At 32.1% G+C, this 24,793-nt stretch overlaps 2 protein-coding genes across 13 annotated transcripts in view; one reads left to right on the plus strand and one right to left on the minus strand.

Annotated features, from left to right (window-relative positions):
- LOC146997883 (uncharacterized) overlaps positions 1 to 24,793 on the minus strand; it is a 144,324-nt gene that overhangs the window by 110,782 nt on the left and 8,749 nt on the right. For 3 of the 5 annotated variants that reach the window (XR_015040085.1, XR_015040083.1, XR_015040084.1), the window contains exon 2: positions 20,794 to 20,982. Coding sequence is in view for 2 of the 5 variants with exons in the window: in XM_085812507.1 (XP_085668633.1) it covers positions 12,071 to 12,168 (98 nt within the window). In the remaining 3 variants the exon portion in view is untranslated. Of the gene's footprint in view, positions 1 to 12,070; positions 12,277 to 20,793; positions 20,983 to 24,793 lie in introns of all 5 variants that reach the window. The other 2 variants (XM_085812507.1, XM_085812508.1) reach the window with 2 other exon arrangements.
- The window catches only part of LOC146997884 (uncharacterized), a 135,301-nt gene that overhangs the window by 73,256 nt on the left and 37,252 nt on the right, over positions 1 to 24,793 (plus strand). For 5 of the 8 annotated variants that reach the window (XR_015040090.1, XR_015040088.1, XR_015040089.1 and 2 more), the window contains one exon: positions 4,019 to 4,081. The exons of 2 other annotated variants lie outside the window; for them this stretch is intronic. The gene's annotated coding sequence lies outside the window, so the exon portion shown is untranslated. Of the gene's footprint in view, positions 1 to 4,018; positions 4,082 to 15,410; positions 15,600 to 24,793 lie in introns of those variants that run through there. One more of the 8 variants, XR_015040087.1, reaches the window with a different exon arrangement.

Here is a 24,793-nt window from a genome sequence, read left to right on the forward strand (position 1 = left end):
GTGTTATTTTCTGTAATGTGTGTGGTGTTATTTTATTGTGATATATAGCTATTCATGAGAAATAGAATAATTCAATTCAAGTGTGTTTGGTGAATTGAATTATTCTATTTCTCGTCAATAGCTATATATCGCAATAAAATAACACCACACACACATTACAGAAAATAACACTTTTACTTTCAATACATTTATTTTCCATGGCGACAGTCTAGCGCTAGCTTTCTTTCTTACAGAGTAACATATGATTCGCAACTCCGAATGTGTACAACAAGAATCAAGTTTATCGAAAATATATTTCAGCGGCGATTCTAGTGGCGCATGCGCTATTAGACAAGATTCTGCTCTGTCGCCAAGTATTTCTCAGCTAATACAAAACAAAGCCACTGTACTGAAGATAACACAGTTCAGTGAAAGAGTCTCTAAATGTCAATTACATTTAATGTTGCTGACGCAGACTCATTTTGCGTAGGATGCATATTCATAAATCGTTTCAGATGAACATACACTTGTTCGTGGTGATTAGAGAACCTTTCTTCTAGTAATGAAAAGGCTAATTTATAATTAGAGTCAACTATGGATATTGACTGAACAATACGATTAGCATCTCCTCTTAGCTCAGATTTTAAGTACTGTAATTTGACCACATCTGTTAAATTAGGATTTGAATCAACACTGGCTAAAAAATATCTTTAAGTGAAAGCTACTCGTGTAAGTTACCCGAAAACGTTGGCAAAATAATTTTGGATAATTTAACATTGACCTAAGCATTCGTGAAAACCAAAGGTTCCTATTCAATTTCTTTGGAAAGCTTAGCTAATTTACGATTTAATTCGACTTCTACATCTAAGACAATATCGTCAATCTCTTCTTTCTCTTTTACATAAGCATCAATACAATCAAAAGTCTTTAATCCGGACTTGTCAGGACTTCAGCGATTCCAGATTATCGGTTTTCCCGGATTATAGATCATCAGTTTAAATCTGGTAAAATGGCATGCATAAATTATAAAATTAAAAATATAAAACCGTAATTTATGAAATAAAGAGCAATTATGATCTAAAGGGTATCAAAATTTACAAAAAAATCTTAATATTTATTTGTTTACTTTATTAAACATTTCTTTCAACCCGCGCATACGTAAAGCATACATTATGCATAGAAATTAGAAAATTGCAACCAGAAAACTATTTGATGTGTATTCGTGATATTTATAATGACGAGGAATTTGATTTAAATCATATCAAAGAGGGAGCAAATCGAGATGAAATACTACATTTAATAAGGAATTATAAGCCGATTAAAATAAAAACATCTGCCATGAAGATGAGGATAGTGCTGAGAGATCAATTTCCAGTTCATTGCACGCCGTGACGTCCCCCCCCCCCCGCAGAGCAGCTTGAAATTGATAAACAGATTTTGGAATGGTTAGAGAAACAAAGGATATGCCTTTATCCATTTTTTGCAGCAATTCCACTTTTTGTTTGATGGACATCGAAACATGCTTTCCCTTTGTAGATTCTTTGCAGCTCCAGTATCGGAAATTGTGTTTGACATAATCGAAAGTTCCAACTTACTTTTATTAAATTGCTCTAATAGTCTAAAAGAAAATAATAAGCCGTATCCAATTAGAAGATTAAGGAACAACACAATCTGCAACATTAACTGAAATAGATTATTTTAGCTTAGCTTATACCGTCCGTTATACATTAAACGCGCATGCGTAAACGTATTATGCATATGTGTAAACGCATGCGCGGAAAATTTGTAGCTTTGAGGTCCGGATTATAGATCATTCCGGATTATGGATGTCCGGATTAAAGACTTTTGACTGCACTTTCTTCAATACATAACCCGAACAAAGAATCGAAATTGGAATTTATCTTTGTCTCGAACACTTTAAACTTATTCTTCAGCACTTCCAAATCACTTCTTTGGATATTTTTGTCGGCAACGTTTTGTTTTAACTTTGTTTTCAATGTATGTTTTTTCGCTGATATCTCCTTTAGTGACCTTTTAATTACCAAAAGTCAATAAACAAATAAAGAGCTTCAGAAAGAGGGATGGTACTTACTTTTTTGTTTCTACAGAACTTCAATCTGAAAGTATCCTATGTAATTCTTCATTTCACAAAACCGAAAGTAATATCACAGTCTCATAAACTTCATTAGCTGTTCCGGCTCTGACCGCCTAAACAATTAATTAAACAACGTTGAACAATTTAATTAATTGTAACAAATTGCCTCAGGCTCTTTTATAAGTATTAGTTTATGTTTTATAAAAATTTAGCAAATTTTTGATTAAGAAACATATTTTTAAGGCAAGCAGTGTAATTAATAAAACATTTGTATTTTAAGTGTGCAAGACAGTCTGTCTGAAATTGTAGCTTTTAAATACTTTTAGTCCAAAGTAGCATTAGCCCAAACATCTAATGATTGTCTGTAAATGAAAAAAATTGCCCGTTTGGACCTAATTTTTATCCTATAAAATCTGAGATTGTTTTCATTATTTATTTGAGGGGTACTGAACCCAAGGTTTGCATAACTTTTCAACCACAAGGTTTGTGCTTACATTATTTTCTTATTTTTTATAAAAAGTTTTAGAAAAGTATTTAAAATAAATGGATCTTATATCGAGTTAAAGAAAGTGCTTACAGATTGTATTTTTTAAATAAGCTAATTATCTTTAAGATAAATGCTATTATTTTTTTATGATGACAATAATAGGAAAATAAGGGGAATAAAGTCTCCTGAATATTTCTTTTTGCAGAGTTATTTATATTAAAATAAATTTCATAATCCTTAATTTTATTTGCATGAATTTCACATATTTCATAAAAAAACAGATGCATATTTGTATCCTATAAAATAATTTGTTAAAATTCTACAGGATATTTGAGTGGGCTTCCCAGACACTGTTATTTCATAAAATAACAAGCAAATATTTATATTGTATACATCAATGCCTTTAAAGATTACGTTATTTCATGTAATTGTAAGATACCTGTTTAAGTATTTATTCCATGCTAAAAGAAATTATTTGTAAATTAGGTGATATTAATTTCTTTAAAAGTAATTCATGGGTTCAGTGCAAATTGCATTTTATTTTATAGAAGAAATTTTGTTTCACAAACTTTTTGCATACACAAAGCTTTCGGTCGAAGGCTTCTTAGTATTTTTCGGTTTCGGCACGAAAATCGCCTACAGGTCGGCAGATAGTGTGGCTGGATACGAGGTTTTTATTTATGAACCTCGCGCTGTAACATCTTTCTTTATTGATTGCTATTTCCCTACTGCCAGTTGCCGCATTCATTCGAAACCATTTCGTATTTATCAAAATCTGACAAGAATATTCTGCGTGTCGTGATTTGGAAAGCCATCTTTCAATACGAAATAATCCGTAGATACACCTAGAAGATTAAAGGTGCCATTTAGTTGTTGAGTTATCGATGAAATGGTTTCATTTCATGGTTCTTGGACTATAGTTTAAGCCTAATTTTCTATCACGAATGAGGCCCACCAGCGGCCGAGCGGTGGAGTCACCGAACGCTGGTAGTCGGTCCGAGGTTCAAATCCCAGGAACGGGCTGGGCGTTTTCGTGGTTTTCCCCATGTGTAACGTGTATACAAGCCAGTTTCCCTTAGAAAGTGCTCCACAAAGGCACAGGCAGATAGCCCTTGAGGCTTTGTCATAATCACACACAATCATGAATGATGCCTTTTCTTTGTCAAAATTTTATTGCAAATTTTTCATCTCTGGCAATTTCTAAATAGATAGATTCGATGCACTTTTAAAAAGTTTAAAAAGTATACCAGTATTTCAGTGGTAAATTAAAATTTAGAGCTATCTAAATTTATGTGCAGTCATAATTCACTTGCATTTAGAAGTATCTAAATTTATGTGATGTCAATTTATGATTTAAATGGATGTGTGTGCCAAGTTTGGTGCTTTTATGCATGTACTGTCACTGTGGTTTATTATGGTCTCGGTAATAAAATTGTACCTATTTTTGTTTATTATAGGAATGCGAAGCGCCCAAGAAGAGGATGTGAGCAAACAAGCCCTGTGGATGTGGAGGCTGAGAGGTAAGATACCAATTTTTTCTCTTGGCTTCTTTTTTTTGTTATTGTTGCTTCTTTGTCTTTGAGTATGGTAGTAAAGTCATGCTGCGATAATGATGTTAATGTCACACTGCGACTTTTGTATAACTTCACAAAGTGACATAAATTTAATTGCTTTAAAGCAGCGGTTCTCAACCTTTTGACTAACACATACCATCTAAACAAAAATTTAAAAACCTTAGTACAACCAGTATAATTATTGTACATTTTATAATACTTATTCAGTTTCTCAATATAAATAGAAAAAATAAATGTTTTGCCATTTGCACAAGCTATTGGCTATCTGTATTAAATAGGCACACATAAAAAATATTAATTAAGAATTGGTTACCATTTTAATTATCAAAATTTAAGTTATATACTTAAATTTAGTGTAAAATTTGGGCCTGTTTAAGAGAGATCAATTTCTTTGTCTGGCCTTATTTCACTTAGCTTTAAGTGTGATCCACTTTTAATTTTATTCTGTATTTATTTTTCAAATAAAACATGGAAGAAAATCCTTGTTCACACAAATAGGTTGTGCGAAAAGGCAATAAAAATTTAGCTTTATTTGAAATGCCTTTAAATTCTTTTTTTCGGTGTAGCCAAAAGTTGTTATTTATGAAATCTTCAGTGGAAGTGCAATCACAGGAATTTTCTAACAATTGTTCTTTTTTTCTTCATAGAATTTTTGAACTTTGTTTCTTTGCCTACCACCTATTTTTTATCTTGTGTACCACCTGTTGAGAATTGCTGCTTTAAAGATCTGTGTGGGTGTCGCACAGTGTTACATTAGTTTAATCAGTATAATGTCGCAATAGCAGTATTTCAGACATCTCCTCCAGTAAAACTGATAACAGCAGAAAAGCGTTTTATTGATCCAGTAAGAAGTTACTCTTCCAGTTATTAAAATCTTACTGGAATCTTTGGAATTTTTTAATTATTGAATATAGTCATCACAATCATATCAGATTTCCTCAGTGATTATTGTTATATCTCATTGTATTGAAATTATATAACAGATGCGTTTATGATTAATTTACATTTTTATGTAAAACTTTGCTCTCATAAATTGCTATAAAACTATATGCTCATAGTTTTTGTGTATCACTTTTGTGTACTTGCGTGTATTGCTATAAAACATATGCTAATAGTTTTTGTGCAAATAAAACTTACATTTCTTCATTCAAATATTTAGTATAGCCAATAACTACAGTGAGCATAGTTATGTGAATGAAATTAAGCATATAAAACAATTTGTTTTCCAATAAATGTAAGAAAGTTTTAAATAGCAAATTTTCTAGTGTATAAGACGCACTTTTTTTCTTTGAAAATAAGTCGGGAAAAAAAGGAGGTGCATCTTGTATGTCGATACTCAGTTTTTGATTGCATTAATTTCTGGAAATTTCCTCTTTTTTTGGAGTTATATGATTTTTTTCTTGTTTCCTTGCGATGTGTGGGAATATTACAGTTACGGAGAGCTTAGTAAATGTGCATCTGGCATGAAAACTGCAATTTTTGCGAACGACTTTTAAGTGTGGGAAATTTCAACTGTTTGGTGTTTCTTAAGTTTGTTGGCAAATTATGGTTCAAAAACAATGTTGAAATTGCTGTAACAAAGCATGCAAGCTGGATGCAGGCTTCAAATTTTGAGGTTACACCATCAAGAAGAAGGGGAAGGCCTAACATTTGGAAAGTTTGTGAATGGGTCAAAGCATCTTGGGATGCTGTGAAAACAGAGGCAGAGGTTAAATCATGTATGAAGTGTGGCATTATTAATACACTGGATGGTACAGAGGACAATCTGTTGTATGAGGACTCGAATGCTGATTTAGGAGAGGTTTCAAGTGACTTTTCATTTAGCTATGGTGATGAGTGTTTAGGTTTTGATGAAGAAAATTAAAAGCTCTTCCCCAGATGAATTGTGGGTATAAAGTATTACTTTGTATTTATATTTAAAATACTGTAAATTCATTATAATGAAATGTGTATAAAAAAAGGGGGATGTGCCTTATGCGCCTGCAAATACGGTAATAAAGATATAAAAATATCCATTCACTTAAGAGAAACTTAAATTCATTTCCTGCAAAAATTTTAAAAGATCCTTTTAATATATTTAATGCAGCCTTTTCTTAATTAATAAGAAGTTAATATTGTTAACATATTTTATTTATATCGGCAATTCTGTCAATGTATACATGTTTTTCGAATGGCCTTTCATCGAATTTTACAAAATATGACTCGTATTTATAATATAAGTTTACAATGTCTCCTTCAGCCTCATGAAATTAAACAAAATATGCATTATTATTATAAAAAATTATAATGCTATTATATGCATTGAGATGAGCAGTGACTGGCAAGAGTTTTAAAGCTATTTATTAAATTTTAAATTACTTTAAAATTGAAAGAAAGCTCCAAATTTTTAAATAGGTACTAAACATTTTGATGATTGTTTGATTTACTATTTTGAAGCTTTATTATTTATCATTTATACTTTTATTATTTTTGAAACTCGGACGCTTCCAAACATATGAATTTATAATACTTACAATTCAGTAAAAACAAATACAAACTTAAAATTTTAGATTCTAAGCTTTCAAGACAGCTTCTGTACACAAAAGTACTCGCTGTTATACACTCATGTCCATAAATTAAGGATAATGCAAAATCAGGCAAAGGAAAAGTTAGAAGCAAAACAAATTTGACTTATTTGTAAAGCTTATTTATGAAACAAAAGGTAAAGAGCAAAAACAGATGCTATATGTTTGATATTATTAAAAAAATTAGCGATTTTTTTTTCTCCCTGGAGCAAATTACCAAAAAAAAAAAAAAAAAAAAAAAAAAAAAACTTATTTACAAAAAACCAATATTACATGGTTGGTTTGATTGTTAATACATTGTATGTCTCCCAGACGATGCAATACAGTCCGTACAACGCCTAGGCATCTGAGTATCAAATTATCGATCTGATCTTGGGGAATATTACATCACTCAAAAAGCAATGCACTCCGAAGTTCCGGTAGACATGTAGAAGGAGGTTGACGGGCTGCAACTCGTCGGCCAAGCATGTCCCACACGTGTTCTACTGGTTCAAGTCTGGTGAGAATGCTGGCCAGTCTGTACGGGTGATATCCTCCGATTGAAGGCATTCGCTTACGATATTTGCACGGTGAGGACTGGCGTTGTCATCCATAAACAAATTGTGTGCCCATGGCACCCCGAAACAAATGTACATGTTGTTCCAGAATGACGTCCCGATAGATATGGCTTGTCATGATTCCAATTTGAACATGAAGGTCAGTTCTGGAACCCAGAATAATTCCACCCCAAACGAGCACTCCTACACCACTGTAACGGTGTCGTTCAATGATGCTTTCTTGGTGGTAACGAATACCTGGAGCTCTCCATATGAAAGTCCGGCGAGAATCAGACTGCAAGCTAAACCTGGACTCGTCGGAAAACATCACACAAGCCCACTGTTGCGGTGTCCACAGTGCATGCTCTCTACTCCAGGCTAACCGCAGGCGACAGTGAGTTGCAGTAAGTGGAACGCATCTGACAGGTCTACGAACATATAAACCAATCTGCCCTAAGCGTCTGTACACGGTCTGCCTTGAAATTGTCGTACCAGTGGCTGAAGAGAGCTGACGAGGCAGGTCTCAGGCTGTGCTCCACCTGTTTGTTTTGGCAGTAACTGCCAAATACCGGTCCTTATTCGGCGCTGTAACTCTGGGGCGACCTGTGCTGTAACGTCTACTCACATTACCATCATCTGGGAATCGTTGCCAAAGGCTGGAGATGACACTCTGGGCAATTCCAAGTTTGTCTGATACTTCCAGTTGGGTACGCCCACATTCCAGACGGCCGATAATTCTACCACGTAAAAAATCATCCAAATGCGTCCTTTGTCGGTTATTGCACTGAAATGCTTATAAAGCCCCTGCGAACTATTTGGTTATTGCACTGAAATGCTTATAAAGTGCCTGCGAACAATTTTACTTCTTTGCCTGTATTCGTTATATATCACTTTCTTACATTCTCGTCATTGTGAAGTACCATCGGTGTCATCTGGTTACTTCCTAAAATTTGCATATGATTCTTGAAGATGTGTGTTGTGATGTTACAGGTGATATTTTAGTATATTTTAGAGTTCGATTTCCGCGTGACTCCGAATTATCCTTAATTTATGGACATGAGTGTAGTAGCAACTTTGTTGCAGCATATTTTGGGTGCCCCCATGCTGCACAGACACTATACATTTACCACCCACCAACCTTTTTGAGATTAACTGTTATAGTAGCACCTTTCTTTTCAATTGTTGCAGGGAGATGAGTTTGCACTATCTCTAAAAAATACATTAAATGGAAAATTTACTTGTGAATTTTTAATTATAATTACTGCATATTTAAACAGAAAGTCAATTAATTAAAAACCATAACATTTTTGCGATGCAACTATCACACGGAGGACGAGTCCAAGGATTTTCAAGTTCTCTTTCCCTACGATCAGCTTCTTGAAAGAACTTTTCGGCTTGCAGCATATTTTGGGTGCCCCCATGATGCACAGACACTATGCATTTACAACCCCCGAACCTTTTTCGAGATTCGAACGCGAGTGCTTTGGTACGGCAGTCGGCCTGATCGAGCGGTAAAATATAATGTAAAAGAACAAAGCTTTACTTAATTCAGCTCAATTACTGACAAGTGGATAGATAACAAACTAAGTAACAATACATCATAAAAATTAAATAGCAGAACAAATGAGGATTAAACATCATTTTAAGAATAAAAAAAAGTTAGACATTTTAAATAACATTTTAAACATTTGCGATCAGATAAAACTGCTATTTTATGTTGTCTTCTAATTCATTTAAAGTCTTCTTGACATAACAGGTTCATACACTAAATATATTACTCTTCCTTCATGCATTGGGATATCTTTCCAGATGCTAATATCTACCTGCTTTATTTCTTCTGGGATGGTCACATATGCATTTAGTAGCACTATGCACTATTCATGGAAGTCTGGTCTTATTTTATTCGATTTTTTGAATAATTAAGATTTGACTCAGGCTGAGAGCTACGGGTGCTGGGTGTGACTTAATTTGGCAGATTTCATATTATACGTAATGTAAGTTATCAAGATATTTTGTAAATGATGATGTACATAAAAATATATTTATAAATGTTGACTTATGTAAAATAACCTATGATAACTTCAGGGATTTAAATGCCCCCCTTTTTTTTTTCACTTACCCAACTGTACTCTTCGGCTAGCGTGTCCGACATCACTTCAAAATATTTGTTACGATTACTATTAATATGTTTACGTTAGTCTCCTTTAACATTAATATGTTTCAATTCATTGACCTAAATAAATAAATATATAAATAAAAATTGACTTTAATCTATAAATGCATAACCAACAAGATTTCTTATTCTATCATTTAAGAAAATTATTTCAACTTCACAGAACACTCAAGAAATCTAACTTTCCTCAAAATAAAATGCAAATGTAATGGAAACTTATTTATAAAATCATAACGTTTTCATTGCTTTGAGTTCCATATTTGTATTTTAGTACATTTTCTGCAGTTAGTTTTTATATAAAGAAAATAAGATAATACTGAAATAGAAAATTTCATTTAAGCAAAAACGTAACAGAAATTACTTTATAAAATGAAAATGTGTGCAAAAAGTAAACAAAATAAAATAAAAAAAAAACTATTAGGATTAATGTAAAATATTATTTTACAATACCACAGGAGCTATGTTGTTGAGAAACATTCTCTCTAAAAATTGAAGTTCTAATTCAGTTTTTAATTGGAATATATTTAATTCTGAATTTTTCGGTTGATTGCACAGTTAGGAGTTTTCAGCAACTCCACCTTTTCTTGCAATATTTGTAATCTACTTGATAAAGAATTTAAATTTTTTAAGATTAGATGTTGAAGTTCTGCGGAAGAGAAAAGGTCAGGGTATTACATATTTAATTCAGAAGTCAAACAACAAAAATCAGCGTTATATTTACAAAATTTTCACAGTAAACAGTCACTGTGAAAATTTTGTAAATATAACGCTGATTTTTGTTGTTTGACTTCTGAATTAGTATTTATTCGGCGTGTTATTGTCTCTTTATTACATAATTATTCTAAAAACCTGAAAACAGAACACTTTTAAAAAATTGACTATTGGCAAATTCAGAAAGTTACTGTTAAAAAATTTCCAGCTGCGGTAAGATAGATTTCCCACAAAGCAGGTTTAGGATTTGCTAGATTTGGCGAGAAATCACCCATTTGGCAACATCTTTCAGCGAAATTGGCAATATGCCGTAGACGGATGGAGAACCATTTAGAACGAGTTCTTACTGGTTTGACTTAGAATGTTCTCGAATGCATGCTAAAAGCTATATAAACCCTGCCTGTATGCGGAGTAGCAGTAGTATCTCGAGTCTATTGAGTTGATTTTCAGTCTAGTATTGAGTTGATTGGGGAGTGCGTAGAGAGAGTCTCTTAATGTATCGCGAGTTAGTGCATCATCGAGTCTTATCTTGGAGTGTGTTGAGCTCCAAGAACGATTGAACTGAGTCAGAAGCTGTATTCTAGTGCTTATTGTGGAGTGCATCGCGAGTTGTAGCGTCGAGAATCTCGACAGTACGTCGAGTTCTGAGAAGACTGAACCTAGTCGGGAGCTGTACTCTAGCACTTTGCTGTGAAGCTGTCTTCACTGTTACAGCCTAAAGGCTCTGTTGCTGATTGTTTCAATGTGCTTGTCGCAGTTTTTGGACGACTGTAAACATGTTTTTGGAGATGTCCTGAATAATACTGGCAAATACATTGTGTGTTTATTAAGTGTCATCGTTAATCACTCCAAATTGCATGAACCTGTACAGGAATGCAACAGTACGAAACCTTTATTGGGTCTTTCTGATGAGCCTGCTTTTGGAGTATTAGTCCTCAGATTTGCAGTGAGGACTAGCTAAAACAGATGCAGAAAATTCTGGTTGAAAATATTTTCCTTGTGTGCACTCTGGTAGCAATGGCAAGCACAGCTCTGCTAGCTTTTTTACTATAGTACTTTTTTACTGTTTTTTACTTGTTTACTTTTTTTACTCATCTGAAGAATCGGAGAATTTAAATCGCTGGTGTTTTTTTTTTTTTTTTTTTTTTTTTTTTTTTTTTTTTTTTTGTTGTTGTTGTTGTTGTTGTTGTTGTTGTTGTTGTTGTTGTTTCCGCACCAAATTCTGCACTTTTCGATGTCTGAAAACTTCATAGCCAACTTTAACTTTTCTATGCCTTTTTCACTGAAAATTTTAAATTTCCGTTATCACTCATAAACAATAATTTAACATAAAGCAAAAAGAATGAATTAAATAATCGTTTAATGTTAGATTAAACATCTAAATGTTCTAGCAGCATTTATTTGCTCATGTATAATTATCGAAATATTTGATGTAAAATTAAATTAACAGTCATGGCTACATTATTTTATAAAATTCTGCAAATTTCAGATATTTTGCAACAATTTATTCAATAAATAAATCAAATAGAATTTTTATGGTTTCGAATTGTAGGATTATACTATTTCATTATTTTTCCACTGCAAAATTAAGGTGACCGAATAGATTTTGAGAGCATCAAATTTGTATAAAAAAAATGCAGTTAAATGTTAAAGCAAATATATATTATATCCTGATATGATTGTTAATTTTTGAATTTTTTAATACATGCATTCCTATTTTTAAACAACTAGTCTGGTAATTAAAATAATGTTAAGATTCAAAAACCAAACTACCAACTCGTACTAATAATTTATGGATAAAAGTACTAAAAATGGAGATGTTACTATATTTTAAAAATATTTTGGTACTGATGTCATTCATAACAGCATTTTCCATGTTCTATTCAGCTTTCTAAATTATACAGTGAGAAAAATGAGCAACAAGAACACATAATTATAGAAAATATCATACTTGTCGATGCAAAAATTTAGAGAACCCGGTGAAATTGCCAAAGTTCTCAATAATCTGGGGCTTGATGTGATGCAATCATTTTGTTCAGTTTGATTCATTTTTTCATATTACATATGTCATTTATCCATATCAGCCCAAAACCAAGAATTTGGCACCGTTTGTACACCTTCATCAAATTCAGCAATGTAAAAGAAACTCTTGAAAAGCTAAAATAATTATTTTAGGTATTTTAGGTAAATTTAAAATAGATCAAGTCTTAAAATAAATAAAAAAGCACTATTTCATTCAAAATATTTCAGGTTCAAAGCATAAGTTTAGAGAAGAACAATTTACAAATAGATTTGAGTTTTAATACAATTTATTCCTGTGTTCTTATTAAATACGCATTACTGTTCTTTTTTAATCGATACAGATTTAAGTTTTGGTAGAGGGATAATTTTTTTTTACTTTGGTGTAATAAAGGCGTTTCTTCGAAAACATAAATTGGAAGAAATATTCTTGATGAATACTTACAAAATAATCTCTCTCTCTCTTTATTTATTTATTTATTTATTTTTAAATCTTAAATGATCATAAACAGCGTTTTTGTTAAAAATGCTATCTGTAAAATTTTCTTTAGTAAACACCAGCAAAATGGAAACTGCCCTAACATAATTAGAATTTTATTTATTTTATTAATGTATGTATAATGATGTATCTAAGTATGAAATCAATTAAAAATCAGCTTGCCATTTAAAAAAAAAGCCTTGCTTTTATCAATTAACCCAAGTACATTTAGAAACAAATTTAATTGGTTTAATTATTCAGAGACTACTTTTAAGGAATGACTATATAGAAAATATTTCATATGAAATAAAGTTGCAACACTTAACTAATAGGATCACGTTCATTATTCTTTGCAGAACTTTATTGACATAGCTAATTTTATCTGCATATACATGTTTATGAATTAAATGTATATTCAACTGAGTAAAAGGAAATAATTATTTAATTTAAATTTTGTATATTTTGCTCTTTAAACAACCTGTTATTAGTAGTATATTCTGAGGCAGGAAAATGATGTTCTATTTTTATTGCATTGCATGATTATTTTCGTGTTATTTAAAAAAACATTAGCAAGCCTTGTGAAAACATAATCGAGTATATTTAGTTATCAATTAAATAAATTACATCATCAATTAAATAAATTACACAGACATCAGAAGTATGCAACCTGATAATGTAATGAAAGTATGTAGCATTTATGAAAAATTGTGGCTCGAATTGAAAGAACAGGAAATTTCTACAAATATTCTCATATTTAGAGTTGATTTTGGACTGACATCACTTTCATGAATTATTAGTTTTTTCTTCTTGATTGGTATGATGTCTCTTTCATCACTTGAGTATTCGTGATACGATTCTGCTTCAATAGATGATAAATTAGGGGAGATCTCACATCGACTAGACTTCATGATGAAATCCATAATTAACAATTGCCTGTTGTTTTTTTGTCCCCCTAAATCTTTTTAAACATCCGTATATAGATTTAAACACTTACTAAGCTCCCCTTGGAATCGGAGATTTCATTCGACATTTGTGTCATATTGTAAAAAATGATTACCTAATTTTCTTCCCAATTCAAGTCCTACACTGATGACTTTAGCTGTGAATGCAGCTGGTTCAGATTGGTCTTCATCATGTTTATTTGTTTCATGAATCATGTTAACTAACTCATCCTCATTTAGTTCTTCATCAACCATTATTCCTTTAATATATGCTTGAGCTAAATCCTCAAAACCTTCTCCTACTACAGTTTGAGCCAATTTAGTGATCTGAGAATATTCACACTCTAATGGTAATCTATCATTCTCATCTTTAGCAACATCCAGTGTATTGCTTTCCAGCATGCGTTGAGCATTGATTGTTTAATCTGAGTATATGACAGTCCAACACAATCTAAGATTGTAAATTTCTTCCAAGCATCCATAAGAGTAAGATTCATTATTCTCCATTTTTTCTAAAATATACCTAAAGGTTTGTTTGATATACACAATGTTGTAAAAGCCAGAAAATATTACTTGATTCAATGGCTGTAATAAAGAAGTTGTATTTTTTGGGCAAAAAGACTATTTCTACTTTTTTGTGTTGTAAATTTTGAAGATGACCAGGTGCATTATCTATTAAAAGAAGAGTCTTAAAAGGCAATCCTTTTTTACCTAAATAATTTCTGACATCTGGGACAAACATGGTAAGAAATCATTCATTGAACCTTATGGCAGTGACCCGTGCTTTCCTGTTAGGCATCCAATAAAAGGGAAGGTTATTTATATTTGTTCCTTTAAATGAACATGGTGTTTTTGATTTGTTAATAACCAATGGTTTCATTATATAATTGCCTGAAGCATTGCAACAGAAAAAAATTGTATGACTTTTCACTACCTTATGACCACTAGCTGATTTGCAAGGTACAGTCAAAAGTCGTTAATTCGGACACCTATAATCCGGAATGATCTATAATCCGGACCTCAAAGCTAAAAACTTTCTGCACATGCGCACAGGCGTTTTACGCGAGCGCGTAAGAACTTGACTACTGCGCATATGCGTGTGAGCAAGCGCAGAATACGTTTTCGCCTGCGCGTTTAATGTATAACGGACGGTGTAGGCTAAAATTATCTAATTATCTATTTCAGTTAATGTTAATGATTGCGTTGTTCCTTAATCTTCGAATAGGATCCCGCTTATTATTTTTTGCAGACTGTAAGAGCAATTTTATAAAAGTAAACTTGAACTTTCGATTATGTCAAATAGAATTTCCGATGCTGGAACTTCCAAAGGATCTACAAAACGAAAGTATGTTTCAATGTCCAACAAACAAAAAGTGAAATTGCTGAAAAAAATGGATAAAGACATGAAGAATGTGACAGAGAGGTTAGTGAAAACGAAAAAATTTCCATTGACCAGTTAGTCGGTATTCTCGGCACAGCAATTAACGGGACTTGAACAGCAGAACTCTTTAACTGAAAAGAAATTATGTCTGTTTATAGAATTAAAGAGAAAGTATTAGTATCACATAAAATGAAGCAACTTAAACAACTTACATTGAAAGAAATGTTTAATAAAGTAAACAAATAAATATTAAGCTTTTTTTTTTGTAAATTTTGATACCCTTTAGATCATAATTGTTCTTTATTTCATAAATTACGGTTTCATATTTTTAATTTTAGAATTTCTGCATGCCATCTTACGAGATTTAAACTGATGATCTATAATCCGGAAAAATCGATAATCCGGAATCGCCGAAGTCCCGACGAGTCCGGATTAACGACTTTTGACTGTATTTTTTTTTTTTTTTTTTCAGAACAACGTAGACACGTCAGCATTGAAGATCTGATCAGAAATGTAGGAGATCGTGGCAATTGATTTCAGAAAATTTTGCTGGATATTGTTGTTACATTCGAATCAGCAGATGCACTTTCTCCTTTCAATCTTAGATTATGTAAAGAATGCCTTTGTTTAAATATTATTAAATCTCTCAAACCAACCATGACTTGTGGAAAAAGATACCTTTTTTTCATCTGACAAAGTCGATAGTGACCGATTCTTAAGTGCTTTATAAATTTTTAAAGCCTTGTTTCTAATAGCATCAGTATCAATTGGAATCCATTTTAAATTTTCGTCTTCTACCCATATCTAATTCTTTTTCTAGTAGAGTCTTCATTTTTTTTTTTAATTGTCCTTATTGTGGCTTCATTCATGGAGTAAAATTTAGCAACATTTGTTACTCCTTCTCTATTACATAGATGATCTAATATTTTAATTTTTGCTTCTAATTTCATTTTTGATTTTTTTTTAAAAATCGTTTTGGCATTATAATACTTTAAAAAATTTACATAAATTATAAAAAATGCCACAAAAACTATAAATGTTGAAAACTTGCTAGTAAACATTCAGATATGTAGATAAAAATGATGTAATCCTTGCTGCTAAAATACTGATACTGCATTAGTTCGCGTGAACCATATAATTTAAAATTTTACTGTTATGAAATACATATACATACTATTGAGATTCTCCTAACACGGGGAATCCCCATCCTTGTTGTTGCCACCAGTGTTACCAAAGAAATGAGATTAAAAAATGACTTCAAATGTATGTATTTGCATTTATGCAGCAAATACTATTTTACTAAGTTTTTGAAATCTGTTAATTTTTAAACTGTGTAAAACTGAAATCATGTAAAACAGGTAAGTACTGTATAAATCGAGGGATAGGTGTATTTCCACGAGATGTTAATACATCAGAACTTTAAATGTCTGTACATATATACTTGAAGATGAAATCCTGCAAAGTTGACAAATGTTTTTAGGAAAATGAAAATTAAAATGGAAATACAAATTTAAATTTCAATAAATTTGACTTTCTTATCGTCAAGACTGCACTTGCATTGTTTTAGAGTGGAATTCATACAGAAAAGCTTCTAATTTCAAAATTGTCGTGTAGTTTTTGTAGTAAAATATATTCCTGTTTCTAACTTTTCCAGGTCTAATAAAGAATACTGCTTTAACATATGGTTAAATAAAATGAAAAGGCATGATCTTTTGTAGTATTTGTAATAATTTGTCTGTCATGTTACCACAAGTTTTTGTTGGTGTTAATTGTTTTTTATTTTCATTTTTTACTCAGAATTGCAGAATTCCAGGTCTTTAAATTTCTAAAAGATAAGCAACAAAGCATAGTATTTAAGAAAAATTTTTATTATTTGCACTTCAAATGCCGCATATGTCAACTAAGTTTAAAGTTGTATATTTTAATACAGAATTAAAAAGAATTAACACCAACGTGCTGCTAATTTGTGTGTGTCCAGTGAATTAGAGGAAAGACCATTCTTAATGCCCATCAACCATGATTTACCAACAATGCGAGAAACAGGCCATCTTTGGAAATCAGAATTTATTTTAGCAACATAAACGTTATTTATACTAGATTTGCATTTGCTGTCATGTAAGTTTTTGATGGGCTTCTGAAACAAAAGAAAATATTTGTTGGTGGTATGATGAAATAAAATATTTGATACTAATACTCTCCGACTGTCATCTAAAATCACACAATCGTTTCCTTTGTTGAAACAATTTATTGTGAATAGGTTTTCTTTTCCTTTTTTATTTGGACATCTGCAGCTTCATTTAGAGTATGCCCTTCCTCGATGAACTAATGTTCAGTTGTAGTGGGTTCCTGGGCATAGCCTTATCCCAGTGTAGTAAGTTAATACTTTTACGAATGTTAAAGAAATAATGTTGCTGAAGTTCGTAAAAATAAAAATTCGAAGAGCAGTTATGGCAGTGAAATGAAATGAAAGCAATTGTGACATTATAATCAGTAGTAATGGCAGAGTTTGCTGCAAATATAAGATGATGAGTTTTGAAGTTAAAACCTAGAGCTAGTTGGAGTGTGAGCAGCAGAGGCAATCGGGGGCGGAGAGAGAAGAAAAAGCCCTTTTCTTCTTTTTTCTTCCCCCTTTCCTCGAGTATTCAAGGCTGAATGGTTCAGTAGTCAGGTGGTAGGCGGGAGCTTGTTGAACTTCTGTTGGCTGGCAGAGGAGTAATCCTATTGGGTGAAGTGTGATTTACAGTGTGCTACGGGGAAGGCCTAGGCTGTTTTCAATCCATACTCCTTTAGAAGGGTACAAAGACACACATCATTTCCAGGTTCCTGGGTTGTACCTTATCCTGTGTATAGCACGTGAAATACACTGGTGTGCAAAAATTAAGGACGAAGTCGAAAAATTAGCATATCAGCTGAACGAAGAGGCAGAGCGGACAGAAAGACCAATCCCGAGATTAAGTAAGGTGATCTACGGTAGCACTTGCGCAGATATGCAGGTAGACATAATGGGGGAGTGTCTGAGTTGTATAAAGCATGTTCTCGGTGAAAGATCAGTATTTCTGGCAAAGAGATTGCACACCGTATAGCAGTTAAAATCACACTGAGTTGCTGCCTCGGCGAGAAATGGCGAATAATCAATCTGTTAGATGACATCTGGATGCTTTTACCCGAGGTCATTGGGAAGTTGAAGGAAGGCCGCCGTGTGACAAGTGTGGCTGCAGAGATCGGAATTGCTCACAGCATCGTTTCACGACTTTGGAGACAATTTAAAACTACAGGAACAGCTATCCGGGGGTTTAGTAGTGGTTTTAATTTTCCCAATTTTTGGTGCTAAGCTAGGCAATTAGGTATATTACAATAATTAGTTAAAGAATAATTAATTAGTTTTTTGGGTCTTTTTTAAACTGGTGTAAAGGCCCTTATTTTCGTGAGCTCGTCGTAATCGCAAAAATCAAAGCTTTGCGAAATACTTTTTTTTTCCCCCAACTTTACTTAAGTACTTTTAAAATTTTTCAACTTTCTGTTCTGTTCATATAAAATTCGTGAAATTTTCAACTCGCGAAATCACCGATATATTCATTTTTGTGAAAATTACGGCCTGCAAAAATAAGGGCCTTTACAGTAATTAAACGTTTATCAAAAACCTTTATTGTATGTCTCTGAGGATGGTTTTAGGCCTTTTCCTGTGTTCTTCGGATTTGATATGATTTAAAATTGGTATTGTGGACTTGTTTGCCCTGGTTATATCATTGTAGAATTTTTGACTGGAGGAACAACTTTTGGTTGTGGTGGTGTAGGTAAATTTTGACTTGAAGTGCTTCGTTGATTTACAGTGTTAACTGCATTCTGGACATAATTAGTATCGTTTTCAGGGTCCAGAGGACGAAATATATTTTTCATGGCAATGAAATTTGATGCATCTCTAAGAATTACAGTTTTTTAAAATCTGTTTTACACGGGAACCGATTGTCCGATTTTGATGCGGTTTCCTGCATTCAATAGCAATTTCATGCTCCACAAATTTTATATCTGCATCTCAAATAGGATGCAAGTTGTAGGAAAATGCTTTTGAAAGCAGCAAGCCGCATCAAAATCACACGACTCGAAAGTTAATGATCCATTTTGATGCGTTTTGCTGCTTTCAACTGCAAATGCATGCCCCATCATTTTGATATAAGTTTTATGTCTGTATCTCAATTAGGGCGTAATTTCGCCGGGTTGTCTGTCTATACCAGGGTTTCTTAAACTGGAGTCGCTGGACTTGCAGCAGGGGGTTGCCTAGAATTTTAGCAGTTTTGATATTTCTTTAATTTATTATAATACTTTTACAATTACCAAATATTTTTACATAATACAATACATCTTAAAATAGATATGGCAATACAGACAAAGAAAAAAAAAATGAATCCGTTTCGACGCCTTCATTTTATAATAGAAACGTTCATTTTTCTTGCTTTGCACGTGACGCTGTCATTTCATCTGTTACTTATTTAAAATGTTCACATTGTTCTATGTCTTAAAATTAGAAATTAAATGTAGTGACCTAAAACTGCAAGTGTACAAAAGAAAAAATTGACAGTTTCACTCACGCATGTGTCGGATTTGCGCAGTACTTATTGGGTTCCACAGAATTTTTGTAAATACAGTCAAAAGTAGTTAATCCGGACTCGTCGGGACTTTGGCGATTCCGGATTATAGATCATCAGTTTAAATCTGGTAAGATGGCATGCAGAAATTATACAATTAAAAATATGAAACCGTTATTTATGAAATAAAGAACAATTATGATCTAAAGGGTATCAAAATTTACAAAAAAAAGCTTAATATTTATTTGTTTACTTTATTAAACATTTCTTTCAACAAGCACATGCGTAAAGCATACATTAAGCATAGTCGAAATTAGAAAATTGCAACCAGAAAACTATTTGATGTGTACTTGTGATATTTATAATGACAAGGAATTTGATTTAAATCATATCAAAGACGGAATACATCGAGATGAAATACTACATTTAGTAAGGAATTATAAGCCGAATAAAATAAAAACATTTGCCCTGAAGATAAGGATAGTGCTGACAAATCAACTTCCAGTTCATTGCGCGCTGCGATGTCCCCCCCGCAGAGCAGCATGAAATTGATAAACAGATTTCGGAATGGTTAAGAAACAAAGGATATGCCTTTTTCCATTTTTTGCAGCAATTCCACTTTTTGTTTAATGGACTTCGAAACATACTTTTGCTTTGTAGATCCTGTACATATTAGTAAATATATATCGGAAATTCTGTTTGACATAATCGAAAGTTCAAGCTTACTTTTATAAAATTGCTCTAACAGTCTGCAAAAAATAATAAGCCTGATCCAATTCGAAGATTAAGGAACAACGCAATCTGCAACATTAACTGAATTAGATAATTTTAGCTCAGCTTATACCGTCCGTTATACGTTAAACGCGCATGCGTAAACGTATTATGCGCATGTGCACAGGCAAAGTCACAGCCGTAAAGGTCTTACGAGCACACGTAAACGCGACGCATGCGCAGAAAGTTTGTAGCTTTGAGGTCCGGATTATAGATCATTCCGGATTATGGGTGTCTGAATTAATGACTTTTTGACTGTATTATGGCGTCCTGGGAATCGCAAAAAATTCTCAGTGGTAATAAGGTATTGCAACTGAAAAATATACTATACGTATGTATGCCTTATGGGCTTACCATCCTCGTGGTTAGAATTAGCGTTTGAATTATCCGAGATTTCATGTTGTTTTCTTTTTATATTTAACTTAAAATTATCATTAAAAGCATTAGCAAGGCTATCTAAGGTTTTTTTTAGCATACTGAGATATTTAAAAACACACTTACCCTTAAGGGGCTCCAGTACTTTCAATGTATCACAGTTTGCTTTTGCCGTAAGAGGTGTATGCTGGTCCATGTCCGATGCGACTCGTACAGCATCCAATTGTTGCTTGAGGAGACGAGTATTCTCAATCTTAGCTTCTAAGGGGATGATTTGAGTATGGAACGAGTTAAGAGAAGATTAAGAGACATATCCTAAAATAATATGTCCAATTGTATCAAAATATTAGCAGTTTACAGCTATAAGGTGAATTATTCAGTATAATGATTTTTTAATGTTGACACTGATGGCAAATTGCTGCTAGAAATTCTGTGGTTTAGAGATATATAATCGTCCAGAATATAATATTTCATCACAATTATTCTTTTTCAAAGTAAAAAAATAAAATTTACAATAAAGCTTAGAACTAACATGAAAACTAATAGATAGTTCTTGTAACTATGCAATACATCTGGATTTATATCATAAAAATATTTTTCAATAAATAATAGATCAATAAATAAGTATCTTAATATTTTATTCATACTTACAAGCCAGATGATGGGTAACAGGTATAAGAACACACCTCTATTTTCCATGTAATGCAGAAAAATACATAGTAGCTTCATCTGCCAAACGGTCTAGTACATTTATGCAGCATTGTTGTCTAACAAGACTCCAGGTAACTCGAGAATCATGGGAATATTCCAAGTAAACACCACTTTCCCATTGAAATTTTTAAATTTCAGTCACTTAAATCTAATATCCATACATAATTTACATAATCTTACCACATAAAAGATTAATCATTATTATAATTAAAAGATTTACTTCAAAAGATATTTTACAAATAGATATTTTAGATAGGAGAAAAACATATTTATTATATATGCCTTGTACAATGACTAGAACTTTAAGCACTTAAGTGTAACTAAGCAGATGGAACAAATAAATATAATACTGGTTTTTGAGTAAATGGAATCTAATTTCAAATTTTTAAACAAAGTAAGGGGGGTATCAAAGTATCAATATACGACAATTCCAATAATGAGTATAAGGATGGTACCTTACTCTAGATATAATATTACATGAATAATTAATTTTTATTAATCATGTATAAATATTCCTTTCTTTAGTTTTGTTAGTCAAAACATACTTTTATTTTTAATTATTAACTGTACAATGTTTGTCATTTCACAGCAAAATGCATTGTGAAGGAAATACATAAAGTCCATGCGGTGACCAGACAAAAGGACGAAAGTGCACACGACAAAAGCCCACAAAAATGACCCCACTGGGATAATTGCCCACGCGACTAATACCCACACCGATGAAAGCGCACATTGATGAAAGCCCACACAGATAAAAGCCCACATAGATAGAAGGGCACGCTGATAAAAGTCCACACTAACAAAAACCCACACCGATATATACGTCATGAATAGAGATAAAATAAAAAATAAATGAATAAGAAATAATTGAACAATAAATTTAAGTAGCGGAACACATTTCATTTTCGTCTCCGGCTGAATTAAATTCGTATATATATATATATAGTACAGAGAGTCAATCAAAATAATATAATTAAAAACATATACATGTATGTATCTTTGTTTTTATATTTACGCAAGAAATGGAAGTGCCTTTGTATAAGTGTGACAAAGGGAGGTGAAAGGGAATACTGGCCACACAGCTTATTTTAATTCTACAAAATTATAAGGAGTATAATATGTATGTAAATTTTCATCATATACAGAGAATAATTTATGAATAATTTAACACTACAGAAAATTTTGCATTATATGAATTTAATATGGAGAATTAAAGCCGAACTTTCATTTTAACGAAAAAAAATAAAAGTACAGTATTCTATTATGATTAAGCGCAAACACCGTTTTAATGGTGAATAAAAAGCATGGTTTCAAATAATCCAGTTAAATTTTGACAACTTGGATTTTACATAAATTAATTTCATTCCCACTTGAAATTTAATTTTTTTAATCATAATAATTACTCGTAAAATTTTTCAGGAAGTCATAGTTATTTTGGATTTCCTGAAAATGTGTGCTGGTTTTAAGTGGGCATTCGTCTTGTGGGCTTTTGTCATGTAGTTTTCTAACTGGCCGCTGGCTATTCAGGCAGGAAACCATTGCCTTCCTTTTCTTTTGCCCCCAGCTGTGTGAGAAAGCAGTTAAAGAGAGGAGAGCCTTGCTTAATTGCTTTATTCCCTATGGAACCTGGGGTGCCAAAGAAGGCCTCAGAAGGGAGGGTGTGGCAGGAGAACAATTAAAGAGGATTTTAAATGTTTTTTGTTAGTTACCTACTAGAAAATAACATTATCTGAAATTCCGCTTGTAACTGAAGTTAACCCCTTTCTTACATTTCTTTAGTATAGTTCTTGAATAACCTTTTGTCTAAGGATTTAGTTAGAATTTCAATTATTTTAAAAATTTCAATAATTGGAAAATGAAAGGAATTAAATATTTTTTAACCATTTTTAAAGGGATAATTCACTGTTTTTGCAGTAAAACTGCAGAGTGGAAAAATATGCTAGTTCCTGATTTGATAGTGTCTCTAACAACTTTTTGATGAACTAATTAAACATGCTTGTTATATCAAAGCCATTGTTTAAAAGTAAAACTACTGAACTATTTCTAAAAACATTAAATTATTACATATATTAAAATTTACGTACAAGTAATATTTTTCATTTTAACTTTCATATGGTTGAAAACGCAACCATGTGAAAGTTAAAATGAAAAATATGAAACCGTAATAAAAGTTAAACTATTCGAATAATTTTAATAACACAGGTTTCTGAACTTAGCAACAAGAGGATTTAAGAACCATGAGCCCAGCGTTGTAAGAAAAGTAATCTTGCACATTAAAAATAATTTTTATTTCAATAAAAATATTATATTACTCGATTAACTGTAAACGCTTAAAAAACAGTTCATTTCAATTTACCGTAATTATTTATATACAAAAACTTTGATTGAAGCAAATTTAAACAGCATTTAGAAACTGAAAATTCACTGGAACACTTCTTTTGTGGGTTTTATGCTGTTATTATGTGTTGAATATTATTTCGCCTAGATTAAGAAAAAGAAACTCATAACATGTAAAAATTTATTAGGTAGAAAAACTATCAAATTAAGGTCATTTTCTTCTCCTCGAAGTGCATTGATTTCCTTATACGAATTTCATATTCTGACAGCACAGAAATAGTGGCCACATATCTTGTAGGAGGTATTTCTTAAAAGCCTCATGTGTTGACGATCAAGTAGAAAAAAAATGTTTTGTTATGGAGTTACGTTTTGAATAACTTTTTTCTTCTATTGAATGAGTTCAAAGTTTCTAATATCTTGTTTTCTAGCATGAAATGTTTCACCAGTTTTTAAGGTTCTTTTCTAAGAATAATTCTAATTCATTAAGCAGAAGTTAGTAAGAACAAGTAAAGTGTACTTCAAATTTGATCTCTTAGGTTTATTAGGTCTGGCTACCAAATAACTGTTTTTGAATTCAACATCAAATTTTAAACATATATTTTTTTTTAAATTTGTGTCTTTTATTTTCAAAAAACATGCACGTAATCCGAAGTTTCTGTGACAAAAGTTAGTATAAGAAAAGTGGGACAAATTAAATTATCTGTATATTTAGTCACTATTAAAAACGAAGTCTGGCTAGACTATGGGTCCTCAATCAGGAGGAATAGCCCTAAGGGGAATTTCAAAGTTTCAGAGAGTAATTTAGTCCACCTTTTCTTTACGTATTAAGTATTTAGATTTAGTTTATGAATACAAAAAAGAACATTTATTCAAATTTTGGTATTTACCAACATGTTTGATACTTGTTTAATTTACTTAAAAAATAATCCGTATTTAAACAAACACATATCTACTTTTCAAGTTTTGGGAAGGAGAGGTTGAATGATCATTTGGCAATGGTGGAAAGGGTATATGGGGAAAAAGCTGGTGAGAATCACTGGTCTAGACTGAGCCAACTTGATTTAAATTTAGAATTTTA

This window comes from Stegodyphus dumicola, chromosome 3, assembly GCF_044657685.1.
Source record: "Stegodyphus dumicola isolate Sdum_Otavi_A_Nest chromosome 3, ASM4465768v1".
Lineage (NCBI taxonomy): Eukaryota > Metazoa > Arthropoda > Arachnida > Araneae > Eresidae > Stegodyphus > Stegodyphus dumicola.